Source organism: Rhinopithecus roxellana, chromosome 5 (assembly GCF_007565055.1).
Source record: "Rhinopithecus roxellana isolate Shanxi Qingling chromosome 5, ASM756505v1, whole genome shotgun sequence".
Classification (NCBI taxonomy): domain Eukaryota; kingdom Metazoa; phylum Chordata; class Mammalia; order Primates; family Cercopithecidae; genus Rhinopithecus; species Rhinopithecus roxellana.
Genome location: NC_044553.1, coordinates 82,571,787 through 82,598,090, shown reverse-complemented (window position 1 = coordinate 82,598,090; position 26,304 = coordinate 82,571,787). Strand labels below are relative to the sequence as shown.

The 26,304-nt window shown below is 39.7% G+C and overlaps 1 protein-coding gene across 1 annotated transcript; it reads right to left on the bottom strand.

The window, feature by feature from the left end:
* Positions 1-458: 458 nt before the first annotated feature.
* LOC115897395 (disintegrin and metalloproteinase domain-containing protein 21-like) lies at positions 459-2,857 on the bottom strand. Its single transcript, XM_030929743.1, is given in 3 exon segments — positions 459-1,135; positions 1,137-1,285; positions 1,288-2,857. Coding segments are annotated over 3 exon segments (2,157 nt in total). The 5' UTR covers positions 2,678-2,857; the 3' UTR covers positions 459-517.
* Between the last annotated feature and the right edge of the window lie 23,447 nt (positions 2,858-26,304).

Here is a 26,304-nt window from a genome sequence, read left to right as displayed (position 1 = left end):
GTCAAGAGCTTTTATCAGACAAACAACAATTTTTTTATACTCAAAACAATTCACTTATTTGTTTCTTTTGGTAACCAAATAAACCCAAAGACTTGAGTGGGACAAATATTATTATCACCCCTACCCCCTTTTAGATTTTGAAGCAAAATGTCAGGAAAGGTAAGTAATTTCCCACATTGATAATGTCAATAGAGAGGTAAACCTCACCCCTGGACACTCTGATGCAGACACATCTCATGCCTTTCTCGTAAGTCATCTCTAAGCATGAGAAACACAAAAAGGACTAAAGGGAGGGAGGGATGTAGCTTTATTTGCTGTTTAAAACAATGAACAATAGAAACAAGTTAAGAATAACCTGCAATTAATGACAATGCTTGTGGTTCTGACGTAAGAGAAGATCTTTGCAGCTTTCTGGAAATGGTAAAAAATGTGCTCAGTTTCAGGGATGTACTACCATTTCTACTGCCAAGAGACTAAAGTGTAATAATGCATGGAATATTAAATTAGAGACATTTTGTTAACCTGATGAATGAGCCTTAGTTTCTTTGGGACCAGAACATTGTCGTAGATACATAAGAAGCCCAACAGTAAACAGGAAAATCAAAACAGACAAAGAAGGAATCACAATCAGTGGCAAAAAACCTCTTTTCTTTGCAGATGCTGGACCACTGTCAACACTACCCCCATAGCCTCTGTGCAGGCAGTAGGGAGGGGACCACCCATAGCCACAGTGGCAGTGATGTTGGTTATTGCAGATCCCCTTCATGTTGCAGGTCTCAGGAAGGCAGACGTGTGACAAGACAGACAGACTGACACACTTCTTGTGGATGCAGATCTTTCCTGGGCCACACACAGTACCATCTTTCACGTCACCAATGTCAGGTATGTTCATCCTTAAATGATAGTCAATACCCCAGCAGGTGACGCCATTGATACGAGTGTGCTGCAAAGTAAAATGATCTTGGAGAAGAGGAATGTCTCTCACATTCTCACATTGAACTCTCTCACAAAAGACATCAGAGATATGACATTTTAGGTATGTTGTGCCATTTATACCACAGTGACCAAAACGGTTTCCCTGAGAGTTGATTTCTTTATAGCAATTCTGAGATGCACTTTTTGCATCTTTACCAAAAAATCTCCCTGCAATGCTGGTCATGGTTATTACATCTCTTTTGATAGCAGTAGGCACTATCACTACAGGGGATACAGTCCTGCACATATCTATCTTCTGGACACTGATGGGATGTTCCATTGCACCATTCTGGGAGGTCACATTCATTGACCTACAGAGTTCCCCTGATGGCATGAACTTGCAGTCTTTGCAACAAAGCCCAAAAGCACAGGCATCCCCAGGCAGAGTGCAGTTCAACAGACAACAGGCATCTTGTTCACATTGCTGTATGGATCCACAGTCACACTGCTCTTCTCTTTCAACCACACCATTCCCACAGCACTTTAGCATAAAGATTTCCCCCAATCTTGGAGGATTATGCAGACACGATCCCTGGTTTAAGGTGGTCTTCATAAAATCAGCATAACTGCAATTGGTGAACTTCTCTGCTGGCACTCTAAAACTACACATGATACAACCTCTTTCCCCACAAAAACATAATTCTTCATCATGCTGCATACCCAAAGAATGACATAACTCATGGGACACAGTGTTGGCAAAAAGAGACCAGGTATCTCCTTGAAAATTATCAACTCCACAATCAATAGGTGGACGACATATTCCTGCAATGTAGGCTAGACCAAGTATACTTATAAGTGATTTTTTTATGAACATATGTGCAGCATCATGCTGTAGTTGGGAAAGACTGATTTGTTTCCATTGAGAGAAATCATTCAGGACCTGTTCCATGCTTGTCATTGGGAAAATATTTCCTTGATTCCAAATTTCAATTCCAATCAACATTATATAAGTACATAACTGCTGATACATGTAATCCACCATGCTGACAACAAGAAATACATCCTCTTGCACCTTTGAGATGTTGCTTTGAGAGTAAATGAAGAAATCATGGTTCACCACAACAACTAGCTCCAGAAACCATGCATGGGTCCACCAGTCACCAGCAGATTTTGGTTCCAGAGCTGAGTTCTCAGCCTCTTCAAATGCCAAATGTTGGCGTGCTACTTCCTTCTCTGTTAAGCCACATCTCATAGCTGGGAATTGTGTCTCGTTACTGTTTATCTCATAAACCAGGTGTTCAAATGTGGCAGAGTGCCTGATGGGTTCAATTTCATAGGTGAGGCCATTTATTTGTAATATACCTCGAAAGCCCCCAAAACAAGCACTGAACACAGCCAGAGACTCAGGGACCCCCTCCACGTAACCATGATAGTAACAGTCATCTGGGATGAAGGGCTGATCCTCCAGGAGGGCACGCTCATCTGTGTAGGTGAACACTGGGAGGTGTCTAGAAACCAAGAGCTTCTTGACCCTCATATGAACAACGTGTCTCTGGCCCCCAAACTGTAGTCTATAGGAGAGCCATCCAGGAACCTTTGCACTTCTGCCACTGCTGATCATCTTCAAGGGGATCACCACTTCTGGGGAAGTGAAATGCTGGGAGGGCCCAGCCTGACAGTAGCCAGAAATGGACAAAAACACCCCAAGCCAGAGCAGCAGAAGAGTGACCCTGATGTACACTAGGGTCCCATCCACTGCCATTATGAAGTTGTCGTCATGGAGCCATCTGTCCAGAGCAGAAGAGGACAAGGTGTGAGGCACTTCTGGTCTGGCTCCTCCCTCTAAGCTGCTCAGGATGCAGGGCTGACCCTATGGATCTGTGTCCTGGCAGAGTTAGATCAGAACTGCAGTGCTGGAAGTAAAAATAAAAAGATGGGTTGGAAAGGTGATAAGTAAGGGATCAGGAAAGAAAAAGAATGGAGTGGTGAAAAACTGGTTGATGAATCAAGAAAATGCTTTGGATTTGCTTTTAGTAAATGAGGTAGGGAGTCTGGGGGTATAGAGAAGACAACATTGGCCACGTGGTGATAATAGGTGAAGTTGGAAGATTGGTACTTAAATAATTATCTCAATCTTTACAGGCAGTATGAAAATGTCCATAATAAAAAGAAAAAGCAAAAGTAAAGAAACTTAAGAGTAGGGTGACTCTATATCTCAATTTGTCCAAGATAATATTAGTTTATGCCTGTTGCCCTTGCAATAACTATTGATAGTGTCTCCTTTGAGTTTCAAAACTGGAGAAATCAAAAACAATCGGAATTCTGTGTCAAGTTGCATCAGTTTTATGATATACTTTAGTGTCTTTATCGCAAAGTTATTTACTATTCCTCATTGTATTCATCCTTACTCATGATTTTATTAGACTGCAAGATTCTTGACTGCATGGTTTATGATTTTCATTTATTTTAGTATCCTCTATAATATCTTGTATAGTTTTGTGTACAATGAAAAATGAAAAAAGAGAGGACGGGTGGTGAAGTGTTTTGCATTATAAATTAATGCTACTGAAATGTATTCATATTGTATTATAATTTTAGGAAAAGAAAAAAATTCATGAAACACTGACATCCTTTTAAGGGTATGGAGAACATTATGTTTTTCTCCCCAGTTACTGACAGGAAAGTCCCAAAGACAAAAGCAAAAGCTTTCAGAAGAGAAAATGAGAATCTGTGCAGTTTAAAGGTCTTGGGAAAAGGAACTCTTGTCTTATTAGGGCAAAACCATTGGAGAGTCTGGCATTTTAGGATTGCCAGGGAAGAGTCCCAATGTTTGCTCAAATATATTTACCAACAGTTTTTGAAAGTGGAGAATTTCTGCACCTGTCATACAATCTGGCTGGCAACACTCATCCATTTCTTTCTCTATTAAACAAGTCTTTATGTGTTTGGAGCATACAAAGTGCAGGACATGTGCTAGATATTAGAGAAAGAAAACAAAAATACAGAGCATTAAATAAATTATCAATTTAGTGCAGGAACAAGAATAAGCTTTAGGAGGCCTTTAATATTGTATTCAATATTTTATATATTTTGTGCCTTTTTTTGCTGAGGAGAGTGTCCATATATTTCATCATAGTCTCAAAACTGTCAAAAGTGAGGCTAATAAGCACTGAGCATGTGTAGAAACAAACAAATAAACAGGTAATTGTAATATGATCAAGACCAGATTAATCTGAAGATAACATAGTTTATGATTCAGGAATCTTCGTTGTACTGGCCTCAATAAAGACCCTGAAAGGGCCTCAGTAATGGACTTTATGAAACTCCTCAAATTACGAGTGATCAAAATTAGTCACTATGCAAGAAAAATCAGAAATATTATAACTGAAAAACTCTGAAATACTATAACGCATATAAAAAAAAGACTTAACAAAGGCTTTCTAAAATTTGACGATAGTAAATTTTATTATTTATCTCATTAGCAATAACAAGCTATGAAGCTGAATTTTCTTCTCTAAACTATTAATAATACAAACTAAATTTCTATTAAACATACTAGGGAAAGGCAAATGCCTTTCAGTTCTTGTCATAGAAATTATAACAAAATAATTCTCTTAAGGGAGGCAATTAAATAAGAAGCAATTTGAAAACTGTAGGGAAAAGGTATCATGGAAGTGAGTCAGGAAGTTGATTAGTATAAATATGAGGGGATTAAATTTTGTGATGTTTATGGCATTTTCAACCTTTTAATATTTATAATTTGTTGCAGCTTCTTTCTTATGCTAAATAAATCCTCATTTTCATACTTATTTTCTGCAATTGTAACTTGGTATTGTTTTTCTCAAAGTGGGCCCTCATCTTGTAGGTGCATCAGGCCCAAAAACTTAATTTCATCTCTGACTGTGATCAATGTATTAATGAAGGTAGGTGCCATTTCTTATAAGAACAAAAAGGAAAAGCATTTAAATCAAGCTAATCTAAGAAGACTTACATAGAAGATATAAAAATGAACATGCCTGACCCAACACCAATCATCTCCTGGATTTTGAATCCATTTCTAATCAATGCTTTCTTTGCCCTGATTCAAGTTTCCTTATATTCTCTTCTTATAACTTCCCTTGTGCTTTCCAGAGTCTTCCTTTAAAGACAAAAGGGGGGGGGGGGAAGAGAGAGAGAGAGGGAGAGAGAGAGAGAATGAACCAACTCCATCCTGAACCTCTTCACAGAAAGCTCCCTACATCTACCTACCTTATTAAACCTGAGCTTTAATAGAATTTACTGCTTGCCTAAAGGCTTCCTCTTGAGAAACCCCATCCTCAGAAATCACATGTACCACAAGGTCCAGAGTTCCTGTTCTCCACAGCCCACAACATCAACACTAAATCATTTATCCTGCAATATTTGACCACACTGTTTTTTAGATTTCTCTTATCACTCTTGGACAAAAATCAAAGACTTTGGCCCCTGACTAATAAAATTACTCTCCACCAAAAATCCTACCCTCATCTTAAAGTACTATCAGCAAGTATATAGACAACCCATCTGAAAACAAGACAGGGTTTTTTAAAGTTTTTTTTTTTTTTTTAACTTCTTAAATTCGTTTTCAGTGTAATTCAGCCTACTCCCTCATAGTCATAAGCCATACCTTGTCAACACACAAAAAATTTCATATACCCTAAGCAATTTACCAACAATTTTAGTTCTCCCAGGTCTCCCTTACTCCTGCTATACCTATTTCTCAAACCCAAAGAGAACTCACTTTTTTCTTTCATTGTCTCCCATCTCACTCAATGTTCTTGTCTTCCAATCCACTCGAGCTCTGCTACCAGTTTCATCCCTTCAAGCACTGTATGCCAAAATCTTTAACTCTCTAAAGTCCTTATTATAACACAAATTGTAGGGGGTGGGATGGGCGATGGGCAGGAACTGCATTAATCCTTCACATACTTTTTCCACTCCTACATCAAAGCTACCAATGCTACTCTGAAAAAAAAATCACAAACCAATGTGTTTGTGAAAGGTTTAGAAAGAGAACATAGAAATCAGAACTGATATGGTTTGTCCTGGACCCCCAGCCTAAGGAATAGAGATATAAAATTCAACAGATATGTCAAAACCTCCTAGGCCATATTGCTCTTTTCTTTATTCTCCTGGGCATTGCATTCCTTGTTTATGTATCATGTTCTGAGTTTCCTCAATGTTCTAAGTTTCATCATTTATCTATAGTGCCAGCAGCTGAAAATCCATTCTCATTGTCTCTCAATCACAGTAGAGTTAGTTAACCGAGTACCTTTCCTTTCAGATATAAAGTATTTAAGGTTTTTTTCTTTTCTTGTCCTAGATTGGCTATGTGGATGCTGGAAGATGGGGAAAACTTGTTTCAGTCTGAACATTATCCTTGCCATCAACTTGCCTAAAGAGGCTGGATTCATCCGGGCGGTTTTCATTGCTGCAAGTTAGCTACCTTATTCCACAAGGTGTAAGTAGCATGGAAGAGAAAAGCAAAGTTCATAGACAAAACTTGCAAGAACAAAGGTCTCTGAATTGGGATGAAAATCTAACTGCCAGATTTGCTCTCGGTATCTCTCTTGATATGTTTTCTACTTATTATGGAGTGACAGTTGTTGTGGTTGGGAGGATTGAAAATGGGAAGAACTAATCAAAGATATAATGTTGTGGAAAGGACTGATAAGCCACACAAACCCGTGTCATATTATTCTTTTCTTGGAGCTCAGCATGAGAGCAGGCAATAACAGAGAATAACTTCAAAAAAATCTGTAAGCCAGACTCATTGTCTTCATTCCTAGGACTTACAGAGACCAAAGCTCCTGAAGTACCATCATTCTACTAGGGATACTGTGAGGTAGTACCACTCTAAATCCATGTCCTCTAGCATCAGTGGACTGTCAAGTGAGCCAACAGCCCTCTTCTGCATGTGTGATAAACTCTTCCCTTCCCCACAGCTATTTCAAATTCATCAAGACCCCTCTCTACCCATCTTCCCTCTTATTCCAATGCCTGAAAGCACTGTTTTCCTATCTGTCTGTCACTAGTATCTGTCCCATTAGAGAGTCATGGAAGTAATTCAGCTAGTTATAGCCTGCAGGTTTTTTTTTCTTTAAGGAAATAGAACAGAAATATCAGAAGGCACCCCTAGAAGATCCTTAGCAACTCTTGCACACACAGTGCCAAATATTTGGGGTGTAAGTGTGTGTAAGGCCACAATGTCACAATACAAAATGGATTTCTTTCTCTGAAATACGGTGTGTGTGTATATATATATATACCTCCTATGCCATATTGCCCTTTTCGAGCATATATATATATATCTTGAGGGTATATATATATATACCTTGAGGGTATATATATATATCTTGAGGGTATATATATATATATATATATGCCAAATTCAAAGCAAAATGGTTTCTGGGACTTTCATCATCTGAATCCACCTATATCTACCTCTTCTCTACCTCACTCCCTCTCCAGTCTCATTGGAAATGTGATCGTCCCCCAGATTCAGGTAGCAACCCCTCATGGTTCCAGGTCATCTCTCCCACATACTTAAGGACTGTTTCTATCAATTTTCCCCACACTCAACTGTATCTTCATCTTCTACTACTTTACCTATTCCTTACTGGCAATTGGGGCAACCAGCTCATTCTGATTTTCCCAGGACTGTCCTGGTTTTAAAACTAAAAGTCCTGCACCCAGCAATCCCCTCAGGCCCAACCAAACTGAAACCAAACTTGATGAATGACTCGCCATCAGAAGAAACAGTAGTTTTCATGGCGCTTTCTGTCTAGATGGTTTGTACCACCCTTTATTAATGAACAAAGGTTTGTAGCTGTGACCACAGAACAAAGGGAAATGTAAGCCCTCCCCCTTTTGTCTCTCAGGTGACTAAATTTTAGATTTAGCTGCTTAGCAACAAGGATCTTTAACTTCTTAGAGAAATAATAATAGGCTCTCAAGAATATCTTGCTCTGATCCGACCATTTCTATACTCATTTCCAAATTCAATATGATTGGAATGGGTTGTCTCCTCACCTCCAGTCTACGTCCCCTGACAGCACAGGTTCATAATTTTGCTGGTGCCATTGCATTGGTCTAGACTGTCTAATCACTTTTCCCATTGAACTGAATTACAGTAACTTTCTAGGGCAAGATCAAATTCCACTTCCATTATCAAATCTTTCCTAAATAATCCAGAAAACATTAGCGTCCTATAACTCTTTATAACTATAACATGCAACACATTTTTGTGTGACAAAATTTATATCCTTGCTATTTTCTGTTTTATATGTGAGTTTTAGTTGCTGGAGAGGATGTAGAAAAATAGGAACCCTTTTACACTGTTGGTGGGAGTGTAAATTAGTTCAACCATTGTGGAAGATACTGTGGTGACTCCTCAAGTATCTAGAAGCAGAAATACCATTTAACCCAGCAATCCAACTACTGGGTATATACCCAAAGGATTAGAAATCATGCTGCTATAAAGACACATGCACACATATGTTTATTGCAGCACTATTCAGAATAGCAAAGACTTGGAACCAACCCAAACACCCATCAATAATAGACGGAATAAAGAAAATGTGACACATATACACCATGGAATATTATGCAGCCATAAAAAAAAGGATGAGTTCATGTCCTTTGCAGGGACTTGGATGAAGCTAGAAACCATCATTCTCAGCAAACTAACACACAAGAACAGAAAAACAAACACTGCATGTTCTCACTCTAAGTGGGAGTTGAACAATGAGAACACATGGACACAGGAAGGGCAACGTCACACACCAGGACCCGTCGGGGGTTTGGGGGCTAGGGGAGGGAGGGATAGCATAAGGAGAAATACGTAACATAGATGATGGGTTGATGGGTGCAGCAAACCACCATGGCACATGTATACTTATGTAACAAACCTGCACGTTCTGCACATGTATTTCAGAACTTAAAGTATAACAATAATAAAATAAAATTTAAAAAAATAAATAAAAATAAAAAATAAAAAAACAATTATAGTACAATGATTGTAAAGACAAAGAAACAAAACTTGAGTTACTTCAATTCGTTATTCTTTGTGATAAGATAACATTTTTATTTGTGTTTAGAATTTTAGATTATAGACATTTCAAAACTGGTAGAGTTGATACCAAAAAAATAAAGACATGGACAGTTTGAAATTTTTTATTTTTATTGTGAAATTAGATTCTTATGAATCTCTGCTTATCTTTTGTGTAAAGCTTTTCTTAACTATTTTATTATCTTCAATTTTCATATTAGCAAAACTTTTGAAGTTAAAATAAATAAAAAATTAATGGATAAATCTGGGTGTACTATCCTTCGAGTGTAAGTATGTGAAGATCAATTTTGTTGAAGTCATGGACAAATCTGTGGAAGTTAAAACTCAAGAAAACAGAAACTGTAATGTTATGATTTACTTATATGATAGGCCAATATGAAGTAAGTTTTCCTATGTGTTTTAAAAATATATATTAATATATTTAATTAGTATTAATTTATTACCTTTTCACTACCCTATTCTTTTGGTACCACTCTATTCATTTTACTGTTTATTTTTAAAAACTTTTTCCATTGGTATGATTGTATATGGAAAGGTCAATGAAAAAAAATTCACTCTCTTCCTTTTCTGAAATGGCATCTTTATTTTCATTTATTTATTTTTACTGACATGACCATACAAGGGTCAGTAAAAGAAAATGTTCATGGCCGGGCGCGGTGGCTCAAGCCTGTAATCCCAGCACTTTGGGAGGCTGAGACGGGCGGATCACGAGGTCAGGAGATCGAGACCATCCTGGCTAACCCGATGAAACCCCGTCTCTACTAAAAAAAAAAAAAAAATACAAAAAACTAGCCGGGCGCGGTGGCGGGCGCCTGTGGTCCCAGCTACTCGGGAGGCTGAGGCAGGAGAATGGCGTGAACCCGGGAGGCGGAGCTTGCAGTGAGCTGAGATCCGGCCACTGCACTCCAGCCTGGGTGACAGAGCGAGACTCCGTCTCAAAAAAAAGAAAGAAAAGAAAATGTTCACTATTTAAAGTTTCCTGGCCATTAATTATTTGTTTCATTTCATGATTATTCCCAAAAATAGCTATGCCATGTAGAGGTAGAAAAGTTAAAACATAATCCACCCTATCTGTCAAACACACTAGATAGAACACTGAGGCTTGATCCAAAAATACGTGGAGCCTATTTCCAAGGCAGTTCAGTTAACTTTTTCCCCTCAGCCATCAGGGTTCCCACCTCACCCTCCTCTCTTCTTACTGCTCAGTCTTTCCATTCCCCTCCTCCTCACTGCCTCACCTAGTTCCTAAGTGCCATTTTAATATGATGGATCCCCTGGTAGTAAAAGTGACTCTGAGGTGAATTCATCAGAAAGGGTTGCACTGGAAACTGAATGAAGGACTCTGCATCACAAACCAGGGGACCCGGAAAGGGCAGAAGAGGGTGCTTTGTCAGGTGGTCACCTTTCAGAGCAGAGTGCTGGGCTCAATTTCCTGTTGGAGGACTCTGAATGGGTCTGACCTAGATGTTTCCACAAACTCTTCAAAAGGGCAGCCCTGTGAGGCAGAAAGAGAAGACAGCCAGGGGGATTATGAGGTGGGAGAAGAAAAGAGAGCTTGAACAAAATGCGCCATAAGAAAAGGAAGTGTCTTTTCAGAAATACAATGAGACAAATTCCTCTTTTGTAAATGCTTTCTCATCCTGGGGGTTAAGACGGGGTGATGGGATGCTATATATCCAAACTGGAGCAAAATGACTCAGAAAAAGTAAGTGTTTCTTCATTAAGGATACTCATGGAAATCCAAAAAAAGAAATAAAAACAGGCAATAAATATGTCGGTAAATTATTCAAAATCACTACAATTTTAGAAATATAAAGAATCAAATTGTCAAAGATTGAAAATAAACTACCAAGTGTTCGCATCATAGATAAGCAACTCTCTAAAACAGTGTTTTAATTAAATATATAATAGTATATCCTTTGACCGGAAATTTATCCAGTAATTTAAAAATTCTGTGTTATCAAACATTTCAGGACATAGAAAATAGATTCAAGTAAAAAAAAATTACTAAACGTTACATTATCCCTTGCGCTTACCAAAGTGACTGGAAAGATGTATTTTGAAGTAGAAAGAAAATCTCTATTCTTTTCTTTCACTCTCCCTTCTCGCTCTCCCCGCGCCCCCCATGCATTTCAATCCCAAGGAGGAACGTCTATGTTTTGTCAACTTCTGGAATACTGTCTGCGCTACCGTTGGCAGCCATTGCGTATTAGAAAGGCATATGTGACTCCCCATCTCTTGCTTCCTAACGCCCCCATGTGGTAGGATTGACAAACTTAATCCAGGCCCGTTTGTACTAAACACTTGGTGGTTCACTTAATCTCTCCTTTGTACTGAAAATTGGTTAGGCCTCCTGTACCCTGTGGTGAGTCAGAGAACGGACGAGCCCAAGAAATGGAATTAGGCCTGGGGAGAGGTGGAAACTGCTACGTTTCTAGGCAACAGGTGCCTTGGCTACCCCTCAGGTATCTAAGGTCCAAGCTGTCTAAACCACAAAGGGAGGGGAGGACATCTATAAATCCAACCAATTGGCCCGGCACGGTGGCTCAAGCCTGTAATCCCAACACTTTGGGAGGTCAAGGCCGGCGGATCACGAGGTCAGATCAAGACCATCCTGGCCAACATGGTGAAAACCCGTCTCTACTAAAAATGCAAAAATTAGCAGGGCGTGGCCGTGCACTCCTGGAGTCCCAGCTACTCAGGAAGCTGAGGCAGGAGAATGGCTTGAACCCGGGAGGCGGAGCTTGCAGTGAGCTGAGATCGGGTCACTGCACTCCAGCCTGGGCCACAGAGAGAGACTCTGTCAAAATAAATAAATACATAAATACATAAATAAATAAATAAAATCCAATCAACTGCTTCAGGGTAGAAGGAAATAAAAGTTCAAGCAGTGGAGGCTTTTAGGGTGAGGAGACATTTTCTACTGAATCCTTTTGTAACTAGACTTTGTTCAAAGGGCAATGAAAAATGATAGTAAAAAAAACTTTTTGTTTATCCTGGACTTTTTGTTTTTCTTATTTTGATCCAAGCACCATGGCTTCCTCCACTCAGGTTTTTGCCTTGTGTAAAGCTAAACCCTTTCCTGGCTTATCAGTTGTCACATGGCATAAGCCCATCTGGTAAGAGTACTGCATTCCTCTGTCCATAGTATCTTATCAGAAGGAAAACATATGCACACAAAGAGAAGATGTTTCCTTGGAACTATGTACCATGTGAGAAACACCAACACAAACTGCAACGCTAAAGTCTGGAAAATCTGTACAAGTAAAAAGCACCTATAAAGAAGCCACTGAGGGCCGGGCGCAGTGTCTCGAGCCTGTAATCCCAGCACTTTGGGAGGCCCAGGTGGGTGGATCACCTGAGTTTAGGGGTTTATGACCAGCCTGGCAAACATGGAGAAATCCCGTCTCTACTAACAACACGAAAACTAGCCGGGTGTCGTGGCATGTGCCTGTAATCCCAGCTACTCGGGAGGCTGAGGCAGGAGAATCACTTGAACCTGGGAGACGGAGTTGCAGTGAGTCGGGATTGTGCCACTGCACTCCACCCTGGGTGACAGAGCAAGACTGTCGCAAAAGAAAAACGGAAAAGAAGCCACTTAAGGTGAGAAGTTGAGAACCCTTGTGGAATAGGAAGTAGGAATATGAATAGATCAACATATAGTACATAATAAGAGATGTCATAATATTAATACTAGTATTGCTAATAGTAAAATAAACAATCTTAAAGTATATTGGGCTTTGGATACTAAAATTTGATCACTGTCAGAAGACTGGTTACAGGTCAAACTACTGGTGTTTTTCTGACTTTTCTCCTTGAGTGGAGAAGGCTTTTCTAGGGCACAAGTCGGGTAGCTAATAACAGAGTAGGATGACTGGTGCAGGATCTGCTCAAGTGGAATGCTTAGTTTTGAACGTAAAAAGCAGAAACATCAATGATGTCAGCAAAGGCAAATTCTAAGAAGTATCAAAATATGAAAACTCAGAAAGTTACATTTGTGTTCAACTCCAAGTGGTCAATTTTTGGTTTATAATGAAAAACAAAGACAAAGGTCAGACTCTGAGTACAATCTAGATTCAAGTGGGGGCAAAAACAAGAAAATGGACAAAATAATAGAGGGTCAAGGTAATTGCTTAGAACAGGAAGTGCTAGAGATTCTTCTTAGAGGATCAAAGCCAGTGATTCCTGGATAGATCAGTGTAGTTTAAAGCTCTGTGAAACAAACACCAGTTCTCTAATGGTTTTCTAGTGCACTTGTTTAAAAATAACAGAATAAATGATAAGAAAAAAACAAAATTTGGAAAACTGCACTTCCATATTTGGCACTATGGCAGACAACGTGTCCAGTTCCTAGCTCATGCAGCAAAATAATTCAAAATTCTACCTAAATTTTTTTCACCCTCCCAATATTTTAATTCAATTTTAATATAAAATACTGGGAGGGTGAAAAAAATTATGTGCTATGATAAAGTAAGGGAAATTCTTACTTTTTTCAAAAGGATTTTAATGTTCCTTTTTTCAAAGGAAATTCTCACTTTTATTCCAAAAGTGGAATAAAAGCAGGAACCCAGAAAGGAAAGCGACCCTGAAGTTGGTACCTTCTCTGAGGTATCTTTCCATCCCTGGTGAAACTGAGCTGATATTTTGATGACTGCATGAAATGATGGGAACAGTAGGCAATGTCTCGGCTTTGCCAAAGAGGAGATGTTGTTAGGAGAGCCATAGGATAAAAACAGGGTAAATGAAAAGAAAATATAACCTACAGATGAGGATAACAAGGATAACCGCCTTTTACCTTTGATGGTGGTAGAAGAGGAGACAAATTCCCTGTGTTTCCCTACACATAAGTTAAGCTTTGTACCATTTAGGGGAATAAATTGATACCACTTATATGGCACTAAAAACTTTGAGCAATATCTATTTTGAGGAGATATTGAGAGTTGTGATATTTTCAAATCATGGACGTAAAAACATGCAAACTCTCTCTGGAAAAATACATTTTCAACTTAGGGCTCATAAAATTCCCACTTGAGTTTTTGAACATTACAAAATACAGAAGGAAACACAGTCCTATGGATAAGTCAACAATAAAAACAAAAGCAGAATGAAACCAATAATTCTGCTGCTCATATTATCAGGCAGAATATTATGCAAATTGGTTTTACAATTTCAACAAGAGAGTATTGGAGGTATTAGTAACAAACAATAACAATGGCTAGACAGTTTTTTTGAAAACCAAATGGAACTTGAAATGTACATATATGATCAATATGTACATTTAAATAATATATAAATATATATAAATTCAATTTGCATAGAAACAAAAAATGAAAATGTGTAATGGCAGATTACATGCAACTAAAAACAAAATTAGTAAACCGACACATAGTTTTGTTTTTTGTTTTTTTTTTGACACTTTTTTTTTTTTGAGACAGAATCTCACTCTGTCTCCCAGGCTGGAGTGCAGCAGCATGACCTCAGCTCACTGCAACCTCTGCCTCTCGGGTTCAAATGATTCTTGTGCTTCAGCCTCCCAAGTAGCTGGGATTACAGGTGTGTGCTACCATGCCCAGCTAGTTTTTATGTTTTTAGTAGACATGGGGTTTCGTCATGTTGGCCAGGCTGGTCTCCTGACCTCAAGTGATCCACTCGCCTCAGCCTCCCAAAGTGCTGAGATTACAGGCGTGAGCCACCATGCCTGGCCCTGACACATGGTTCTAAGGAAATTATACAGTATAGAGAAAAGACAGGCAAAGAGATAAAAAATGCAAGATAGGTGAAAAATCCCTAGACATTAGAGTAAGATCTATCTTACATCTAATCAAAGCTTCAGGACAGAATTGACAAAGACAATAATCCTAGGTATAAAGGCTGAAAGTTTTCCAGATTGATGAGAGACAAGATTCTACAGATTTAAGGTTTCCAAACCCCAAAATGGGTAAATTAAAGATCTTCTGTACCCAAACAAATTATAGTGCACTACAGAAAAGCAAAGAAAAGAAGAAGCTCACAGGAAAGGAAGATTAGATAAATGTTAACTTTACAGTTGAATTCTCAACAACAATGGTACTGTCAAGAACAGTAAAATCATACTTTCAAAATCTGAAATGAAAGCCTAGAATTGAGTGTCTAGGAAAATAAACTCTCACTTTAAAAAAGGAAAAGGTGATGAAATAAAACCTTTTCAGACAAACAAAAGTAAACAATTTACTACCAACAGACTATCAGTGAAAGGATTCCAAAGGGCATATTTCACACACACACAAAATTGAACCCATTATGATGTAATATTGCAGAAGGAAGAAAGTAGTAAACACGGCCTGGCACAGTGGCTCACGCCTGTAATCTCAGCACTTTGGGAGGCCAAGGCAGGTGGATCACTTGAAGTCAGGGGTTCAAGACCAGGCTGGCCAACATGGTGAAACCCTGTCTTTACTAAAAATACAAAAATTAGCCAAGCATGGTGGCGGGCGCCTGTAATCCCAGCTACTTGGGAGGATGAGGCAGGAGAATTGCTTGAACCCGGTAGGCGGAGGTTGCAGTGAGCCAAGGTCGCACCACTGCACTCCAGCCTGGGTAACAGAGTGAGACTCTGTCTCAAAAAAAAAGAAGAAGAAGAAGAAGGAAAATGGTAAACACATGAATCAATCTAAATAAAGATTGGCTGTAGAAGACAATAATATTAATAATATCTAATAGGGAGATAAAAAAATTAGAAAGATAAAACTGATATTCTGAGAAAATTTTATGTAAGTTAGGAGAAATCAGAATTAAAATCTTCTAATGTCCTTATATTATTTTAAAAGTGGCTAAAGATGTTGTTGCAGATGTTAATGTTACCCTTCAATATTTATGGTTCTCTTCTCCTTTGGGGCATGCAGGTTCCTGGACCTCCTTGCCTACTTGGAAGTTAGCCTTGCCTAAAAACTAGCTTTGATCAATGAGGCATGAAAGTGTCACATGCCAGAGAGTATTTTAAGACCTAGTTTGAGTAACCATTCTCTTTCACTGCCACGTTTACCAGAGCCTGGCACTATTCCTGTTGAGCCTTCATAGCCTGTAATCCAGGGTGAAATCTTGGATGAAATCTAATTCCTTCTGAAAACTCAGGGTTATTCGTGTGACAGTATAACTTGCCTTATCCCAACAGAAATAAGCATTGGTATGGGAAGCAGAGAAGAAATGTATATTGAAGGTAAGAAAGATGTAATGCCAAAATAATTGGTGAGATGTAATCTGTCAGAACTTGGGAGTCATATTATGTACCCAACAAAGATATATGTAGCTCTAGAGGAAGAGGATGGAAAAAGAAAACTTTACTAGTGAGTGTTGGGAATAAAAAGAGATTTAATTGGAGTTAGAGTTCCACATGTTTCACCTCAGAATCTTGGCGGGAGGGAAAAGGCACTTCTTAGTTGGTATCAAGAGAAAAATGAGACAGAAGCATTGTTGTTGGCTGCATTTGGCCATTTTCAAGTTCAGTAAGGAATTTGTTTGCAAACAGGAATAAAAGCAAATAGAGAGAATACAAAAATCCATGAGCTTTCAAGGATACAAAACTAGTTCACCACCCCAAAAAGTAAAACGTAAATATAAGAAAATCTTTGAGTAGCAAAGGCCAATTACAACTCAGCCTTAAGGCAGAGGTCAAGCAGTATAGACATTATAGCTTTGTGAGAACCACCAGATGGATTAAGGAGGGATCTCGGGGTGATATGGTTTGGCTGTGTCCTCATCCAAATCTCAACTTGAATTGTATCTCCCAGAATTCCCACGTGTTGTAGGAGGGACCCAGGGATAGGTAATTGAATCATGGAGGCCAGTCTTTCCCATGCTATTCTCATGATAGTAATTAAGTCTCACAAGATCTGGTGGGTTTATCAGGGGTTTCTGCTTTTGCTTCTTCCTCATTTTTCTCTTGCTGCCACCATGTAAGAAGTGCCTTTCCCCTCCTGCCATGATTCTGAGGTGGAACATGTGGAACTCTAATTCCAATTAAATCTCTTTTTGTTCCCAGTTTCAGTTATGTCTTTATCAGCAGCATGAAAATGGACTAACACAGTAAATTGATACCAGTAGAGTAGGGCATTGCTGAAAAGATATCTGAAAATGTGAAAGCAACTTTGGACCTGGGTAACAGGCAGAGGTTGGAACAGTTTGGAGGGCTCAGAAGAAGACAGGAAAATTCAGGAAAGTGTGGAACTCTCTGGAAACTTGTTGAATGGCTTTGCCCAAAATGCTGATAGCAATATGGATAGTAAGGTCCAGGCTGAGGTGGTCTCAGATGGAGATGAGGAACTTGTTGGGAACTGAAGCAAATGTGACTCTTGTTATGTTTTAGTAAAGAGACTGGCAGCATTTTGCCCCTGCCCTAGAGATTTGTGGAACTTTGAACTTGAGAAAGGTGATTTAGGGTATCTGGCAGAAGAAACTTCACAGCAGCAAAGCATTCAAGAGGTGACTTGCGTGCTGTTAAAATAATTCGGTTCTGGCCGGGCGCGGTGGCTCAAGCCTGTAATCCCAGCACTTTGGGAGGCCGAGGCGGGTGGATCACGAGGTCAGGAGATCGAGACCCTCCTGGCTAACACGGTGAAACCCCGTCTCTACTAAAAATACAAAAAACTAGCCGGGCGCGGTGGCGGGCGCCTGTAGTCCCAGCTACTCGGAGGCTGAGGCGGGAGAATGGCGGGAACCCGGGAGGCGGAGCTTGCAGTGAGCCCAGATTGCGCCACTGCACTCCAGCCTGGGCGACAGAGCGAGATTCTGTCTCAAAATAATAATAATAATAATAATAATAATAATAATTCGGTTCTATAAGAGAAGCAGAGCATAAAAGTTTGGAAAACTTGCAGCCTGACTATGCGAAAGAAAAGAAAAACTCATTTTCTGGGGAGAAATTCAAGCCAGCTGCAGAAATTTGCATAAGTAGCAAGGAGTCTAATGTTAATTCCCACAACCATGGGGAAAATGTCTCCAGGCCATGTCAGAGACTTTCACAGCAGCCCCTCCCATCACAGACCCAGAGGCCCAGGAGGAAAAAGTGGTTTTTGTGGGCTGGGCCCAGGGTCCTTGCGCTGTGTGCAGCCTAGGGACTTGGTGCCCTCTGTCCCAGACACTCCAGCCATGGCTGAAAGGGACCAATGTACAGCTCAGGCTGTGGCTTCAAAGGATGGAAGCCCCAAGTCTTGGCAGCTTCCATGTGGTGTTGAGCCTGCAGGAGCACAGAAGTCAAGAACTGAGGTTTGGGAACTTCTGCCTAGATTTCAAAAGATGTATGGAAATACCTGGATACCCAGGAAAAGTTTGCTGCAGGGGTGGGGCCCTCATGGAGAACCTCTGCTAGGGCAGTCCGGAAGGGAAATGTGGGGTCGGAGCCTCCACACAGAGTCCCTACTGGGGCACTGCCTAGTGGAGCTGTGAGAAGAGGGCTACCATCCTCCAGAGCCCAGAATGGTAGATCCACCTACAGCTTGCACTGTGCACCTAGAAAAACTGCAGACACTCAATGCCAGCCCATGAAAGCAGCTGGGAGGGAGGCTGCACCTTGCAAAGCCACAGGAGCAGAGCTGCCCAAGACCATGGGAACCCACCTCTTGCATCAGCATGACCTGTATGTGAGACATAGAGTCAAAGGAGATCATTTTGGAGCTTTAAAATTTGACTGCCCCACTGGATTTTAGACATACATGAACCCTGTAACCCCTTTGTTTTGGCCAATTTCTCCCATTTGAAACAGTCGTATTTACCCAATACCTGTACCCCCATTGTATCTAGGAAGTAACTAGCTTGCTTTTGATTTTACAGGCTCGTAGTTAGAAGGGACTTGCTTTGTCTTGGATGAGACATTGGACTGTGGACTTTTGGGTTAATGCTGAAATGAGTTAGGAATTTGAGAGACTGTTGGGAAGGCATGACTGGTTTTAAAATGTGAGGACATGAGATTTGGAGGGGGAGGGGGCAGAATAATGTGGTTTGATTGTGTCCGCATTGAAATCTCAACTTGAATTGTATCTCCCAGAATTCCCACGTGTTGTGAGAGGGACCCATGACTCATGGGGGCCAGTCTTTCCCGTGCTATTCTCGTGATAGTGATTAAGACTTACAGGATCTGATGGGTTTATCAGGGGTTTCCGCCTTTGCTTCTTCCTCATTTTTCTCTTGCCGCTAGCATGTAAGATGTACCTTTCACCTCCCACCATGATTCTGAGGCCTCCCCAGCCATGTGGAACTGTAAGTCCAATTAAACTTCTTTTTGTTCCCAGTTTCAGATATGTCTTTATCAGCAGCACAAAAATGGACTAATACACAGGGCAAAAAGCCAAAGTTAAGGGTGTGGTACCCAATGAACTGCTTCATTCAATAAAATAACTCAGGATAAAGAGCCTAAGGGTGAGTCTTTCCTGGTGACATCTAATAGCTGAGAAGGCTGCATAGCCCGCACGTAGCTCTGTTGTCCTCTATTTCAGATGAGGCCAACAAGGACAATAAAAAAGGAATAACTTTTCAGAATGTAGAGTCAGGGCCACAGAGAATAATGGAAAAATAATTCCCTCCACCCACTAGAGAGGAGATTTAATCAAGGTATATCCACACAAACTTCCCATCCACGCAAGGATGGAGGTCTTAACAATACTCACCAACTGGAATTTCAATTGTTATGTACCAGCGATTGTTACATATCAGGGAGTTTTTCTTTTCCAAGTGGAAGTGTTTTTCTGGTTATGCTATATTGTTTTGTCATTGTATATTGGGTGCTTGTAATGAATCCAATTTGTCTTTTTGGCTCAACAGGCTTATATCAAGAGTAACTAGGCCAAGCATGGTGGGTCACACCTATAATCTGAACACTTTGGGAGACCAAGGTAGGAAGATTGCTTGAGCCTAGGAGTTTGAGACCAGCCTGGGCATCATAGCAAGACCCCATCTCTAAAAAAAAGTGAATTAGCCAGACATAGTGGCTCATGCATGTAGTCCCAGCTACTCAGGAGGCTGAGGTGAGAGGATCAGGCTGCAGTGAGTCATGACCATGTCACTGCACTCCAGCCGGGACAACAGAGTGAGACTCCATCTCAAAACAAAGCAAGACAAAAACACAAAAGCCCTACTCAGAAGTGGAACATTTACCTCTACTTGGTTTTAATTGGTTAAAAAAAAAATCACATGGTCAAGCCTATTAATGGGCTTACATGTTAATGGAGCTGGAAGTTTATACTTCAGCAGGGATATAGCAGGGAATAGACTGCAGCAGGGAAGAGGCAGTCCTTGCTAGGAAGGGTCAGTGAATATTTTGATAATAAAAATTTCTACCATACCAAATATAAACGTGTCTTAATAGAAATTGTCTAAACTCTCCAATTAGAAGTCAAAGATGTCAGACTGGATTAAACATAATACAACTCTATGCTCTTTGTATGTGCCTCACCTATAAACCTATAACATAGGGACATTGGAAGCATGAAAGTCAACGCATGGGAAAAATAGACTAGGAAAAAACTAAACAAAGAAATCTGTTGTAGCTATGCTAATATCAGACAAAAAAATGGACTTTAAACCAAAAAGCTCTTCTAGAGATATAGATGGTCACTGCCTAATGATAGCAGTTTTAATCCATTATGAAAATATAACAATTCTAAACTTCTATGCATTTACTAACAGTTCAAAATATAGAGACAAATTTACCCTCACAGAGGAAGATTTTAACTAATTCCACATAAGAAATCAAAGAGACATTCTTTACACAAGAATGTAAAGAATCTGAGCAACACAATTAACAAGTTTAATGAAAACTGTATTCAACAGCTGCAGAATATACATTCTTTTCCAACACAAAATATTTACGGCAATGCGTAAAACTTATCTCAATAAATTTTTTGAATTAGTATCATACAAAATACTTATCTGACAGCCATAAAAGTAAGTTTAAAAATCAGTTACAAAAAGACAAGTAGAAATCCTCCATGGGTGTTTGGAAATTTTTAAATGTATTTGTAGGCCAAAAAAATTCATAATGGTGAAATTAATTCTTAGAACTGAATGGTAAAGAATGTTGCTAAAGTCTCCCTTTGAGCAAAATGGATCATTATATATTCTCAAATAAGCAAAAAGGCTTAGAATTATGAACTAAGAATTCCAATTTTAGATATTGCGGGAAATTATTGAATGAACTTTTATAAATACTTTATAAAAGAAGGACAGAGATAATCAAGTATTTTATTAAGACAGAAATTGCATGATTACCTGAGAAATCTGTGGGGGAATGAGGAAAACAGAAGAGGTCAAGGGAAGCAAGTCTACAGTTCCAGCTATAGCATTAGCCTGAAATGTCCAGGAGCTCTGAAGTACTGAGGGATCATTCCTACCTGGTGGCAAGGGAGTGAGGCTTTTTTTGTACCTCCATATCAGACATCAGGCAGTCACTGTTCAAAGGCTGTTACAGAGATGAGTGCATAACTTCCAGACACCTCCTGATGATGTTGCTTCAATCTGCCAAGGGCAATCCTCCTGAGACTATTGCGGGTGTGAGCTGTTAGCAACAGAACCTGCAGCATCTGGAGAATGGACATGCTGAACCAATGGAAGGAAACCCAGGAGATCTGGACAGAACACGAGCATTGTCTGCTATGCTTCACTCCTTGCATCACTCAGGTCCACTTCCCTCACACATTAGGTTCCTTTCAAGCTTTTACTTCTCCAGGATTCTGGTTGATTACAATTTCTAGGAAATCTGAAAATAGAAAGTTAGTAGGGAGTTAGATTATGATCCCAGAAGATATAATCCTGGATGCCACAATCCTGAATATTGAAATCCTGAAAGATCAAAATCCTAAAGTCTAAATGCCTAATGTCTAAAATCCTGAAAATCAAACACAGGACAGTTGCATACATGTTAAACAAAACCAAATAAAGACATGCTATTGTCTTTATTTGGAAATTAAGTCTTGTCTGAAGACATGCCTGTGGCTGCCAAATTGATAAGGATTGAACTGGTGGACTTCATTTTAGGTGTCAGCTTCACTGGGTTAAGGAATACCTAGAAACCTGGTAAAGCATTGTTTTGGATGTGTCTGTGAGGGTGTTTCCAGAGGAGATAGAGTGTGAGCCTGAATGGATTAGGTGGGGAAGTGTTGGTGGACATCATCCAATAGGTGAGGGGCCCAAAAAGAACAAATACTGAAGGCAAACTGGACTCTCTCTGAGAGCTGGGACAGACTTTTCATCTGCTGCCTTGGACATCAGAACTCCAGGCTTGCCAGCCTTTGAGCTCCAGGACTTATACCAGCAGCCCCCTGAGCCCTGAGGTCTTCAGCCTCTGATGGAGAGTTACACCATTGGCTTGTCTGGTTCTGTGGCCTTTGGACTTGGTCTTAGCCACACTTTCAGGATCCCAAGGTCTCCAGCTTGCAGATGGCTTGTGTGGGATTTCTCAGCCACCATAATTGCATGAGCCAATTCCCCTAATAAATCACCCCTCAAATATCTACATTCAGATCCTATTGGTTCTGTCTAGAGAACCCTGACTAATATAGATTTGGTATTGGGGAAGCTGAGTATCATTCCTTCTTACTATATTCCTTACAACACAATGGAAGAGATCTGTGAAACTGTTCCCTTGAAAAAAGGCTGTGATAAGTTAAGTGTATGAGGCTACTTAATGTTGAAAGATAAAAACTTAAAAACTAATTCTAGTTGGTGCTATGAAAGCAGAAAATAGCTTAATTGCAACAACTGAGCAATAATCAGACTTTCAAATGGATAGCATATAGTTAGAAAATGTGGAGACCACAACCTCTCTCCAAATACAAGTACAGCAAGTATTTCAATAATTATAGTAGTGAAAATCCAAGTGAAAAATACAAGAAATCTTCCTTGTCAAATGATTCAGTCATGTATGACTTCTGCCCCTTCACACATAGTGCCATGCTTCCCTTCGAAAAACATCTTTTGTCAGAGAATTAAAAGAATTTAACAACCTTAATAACCTTCTAAACCAAAGACACTTACTGATACGGAGGTTCCTCCACATCTTACAAAATACATGAAATGGTGAACTATTCTTGATTAGGGATTTGACTGTCGAAGAAGATAGAGTTCTGACATTTATCACTAAATCTAACATAGAAAAGCTAGCACATGCTTTACTTTGGCTAATGGATGGTACATCAAAACTGTCACCATTGTTTTTTTTTTATCAACTAGATACAATTCATGACCCTGTTGGATCAGAAAATACTAAAACGTATCCACCTACTTACATATTAATGACTGGAAAAGTGAAGTAAACACTTATTTAAAGATTTGGTGGACTTCACAGAAGAAAATGGATTTCTTTTTCCTTTTCCTTTTCCTTTTCCTTTTTTGTTTTTGTTTTTCTTTTCTTTTCTTTCTTTCTTTTTTTTTTTTTTTTTTTTTTTTTTTTTTGAGACAGGGTGCCCCTCTGTCACCCAGGCTGGAGTGGAGTACAGCAGTGCGATCTTGGCTCACTGCTGCCTAGACGTCCCAGACTCAAGCAATCCTCCCACCTCAGCCTCCTGGGTAGCTGGGACTACAAGGGCAGGCCATCATGCCCAGCTATATTCTTGTATTTTTTGTAGAGGTTATAAAAAGTTGTACCCTCTACAAAATACATTAGTCATGTTGCCCAGGCTGGTCTTGAACTCCTGGACTCAAGTGATCAACCTGTCTTGGCCTCCCAAAGTGCTAGAATTATAGGCATGAACCACTGCCCCTGAGCAGAAAATGAATTTCAATTTAATCTCCAAACCATAATGGCAGATTTGGAATTAAGTGCAATCAAGTCTTCTAAAAGTGAATTTCAAGGTGTTAGCAATAAAGTTTGTTTTTTCCATTCAGCCCAATGCATTTGGCAGAAAATTCAGATGAGTGGATTGGCCATGTGATACTGCAAGATGAAAACTTCAGTTAAAAATGTGTCATTTGGGCCAGGTGCAGTGACTCACGTCTGTAATCCCAACACTTTGAGAGGTCAAGGCGGAAGAACTGCTTGAGTCCAGGAGTTTGAGATCAGCCCGGGCAACATGGTGAGAACCCATTTCTACAAAAAATAGAACAATTTAGCCAGGCATGGTGATACGTGCCTGTAATCCCAGCCACTCAAGAGGCTGCGGTAGGAGGATCAATACAGCCCAGGGGGTCAAGGCTTCAGTGGGCCGTGATGGAGCCACAGCACTGCAACCTGGGTGACAGAGCAAGAACCTGTCTCAAAAGAAAAAAAATGTGTCATTTGCCTGCATTGGCCTTCCTTCCAGCTGATGGCATACCAGAAGCTTTAATGAGTTAAAGTGGAATTGACCTGAAGAATCTAGTGAAGTTACTGACTGGTTCAAAAATAATTATTATGAGCATGGTAGGATAAGAAGACACTTTATACAAGGATGTTGCTATTCGATCATAAGTGTTGCTTCTGCCAAATTTGTAGTCTGTATACGAGTGCATGGAAAATGGATTTCTGAGTGCCAGAACAACATGGGAGCATGGCATGGAAGGTGGGAAGCTTCACAGGGAATGCTCATGTTTGTGTATATTGAAACACAAAAGAGAATTTCAAAAAGAGCAGCACCACGTAGAAAATATGAGTGTATTTTCTGAGGGGAACCATGCCCTAAAAGAAAACCAGCTATTTATTGTGATGCAAGACTTCAAAATATAATGATTATGGAAGTTGGCCAGCTCTTATGTACTACCTCTGCACAATTACTCATAATCTATTCCTGTAATACACTGTTTCATTTGTCAAATTTTCCTTTTAGTTTTTTCCCTGCTATTTTAAATAGTCATCATTATTTTTAAAAATTTGCTATGATGACCAGGCACAGTGGCTCACGCCTGCAATCCCAGCACTTTGGGAGGCCAAGGCAGGTGGATCACCTGAGGTCAGGAGTTTGAGACCAACCTGACCAACATGGCAAAACCCCATCTCTACTAAAACTACAAAAATTAGCCAGGCGTGGTGGTGGGCATCTGTAATCCCAGTTACTAGCGAGGTTGAGACATGAGAATAGCTTGAACCCAGGAGGTGGAGGTTGCAGTGAGCCGAGATCGTGCCGTTGCACTCCAGTCTGGGCCACAGAGCAAGGCTCCGTCTCAAAAAATAAATAAATAAATAAATAAAGTTTGCTATGCTGTTACATCTTCACATCATTTCCTGGAGGTAATATACTGGAGGTGTAAACTGTGCAAAGACTTTCAGAGTCCTAATTTGTTTTATGAAATTTTTGCAAATTTGACTTCACAAAGATGCATTATCACAATGTTAACTTTGTGTGTAAATATTGTGCATGTACACAAAAACATTGAAATCTCTGCAATAAATGAGATGTTCTTTTTGCACATCTACATGTGCACAAGATAAAATTTCTTGAGATCTTGGCTCTTTGGGGACTCGTCAAAAGACTTAAGTTGTCCATCACGATATTTCATATTACTGCAGTTATATAAGCTGTTTCTTTACATAGGTTATATGTTGTGACTGTCATTAGTGTACCCATCATTAGGTAACCTGAGTGTTTTTGCTTGCAAAAATGTTATTTATTGCCTATTTTATAATATAAAGTGACCTATGAAGTATTCTCTCATGTTTTCATGTTTCTCAAATCCTTTTTTAAAAATATAATTCAATATACTATAAGGAATTTTGTATTATTTTTTCCAGAATTGTATTTTTAGGATTTTGATCTTTCAAGATTGTGACTTTCAGAATTTGGGACTTTAGGAGTTTTCCTGTTTTGGGATTTCAACATTCAGGATTGTGTCTTTTAGGACTATGATGGGTTCCTAGTTAGTGCGATGAAGCCATAGCTTCCACTGCTGCAGTGGGTCCTGAGATCAGAACTGATACTGATTCCTTTCTTTACTGCCCATTCTCTATCTCCCTCACCCTTAGCTGGCACTTCTGCTGATCTAGGTGACTTCCCTGGTGGTGTCTCTTGAGCGGGATGAGATTTTGGTTATCATGAACTTATCTGACCATAGTTGCTCTACTTGCTAATTTACAGTTAAAATAGGGGTTGACATTACCAAGAGATACCCCAAGTGGCTCATGTGAGTGCTTAATATACTCTTCCTTTCCACCATTATGTAGCATAATAATTACCATGAATCCTCATGGTTATCAAAGACAACTACCCCTTCAAGTACAGTAACTCGCTTCTTGCTGGTGTACTGGCACAATGGACCTCAAATGGTTAGTGGCAGCCATGGCTTTAAGATTAGTGGAACCATTATGTGTCCTCTAGTAGAAACATTCCACCTTCTACAAACCAGCATTTCTAGTTCTTAAACTA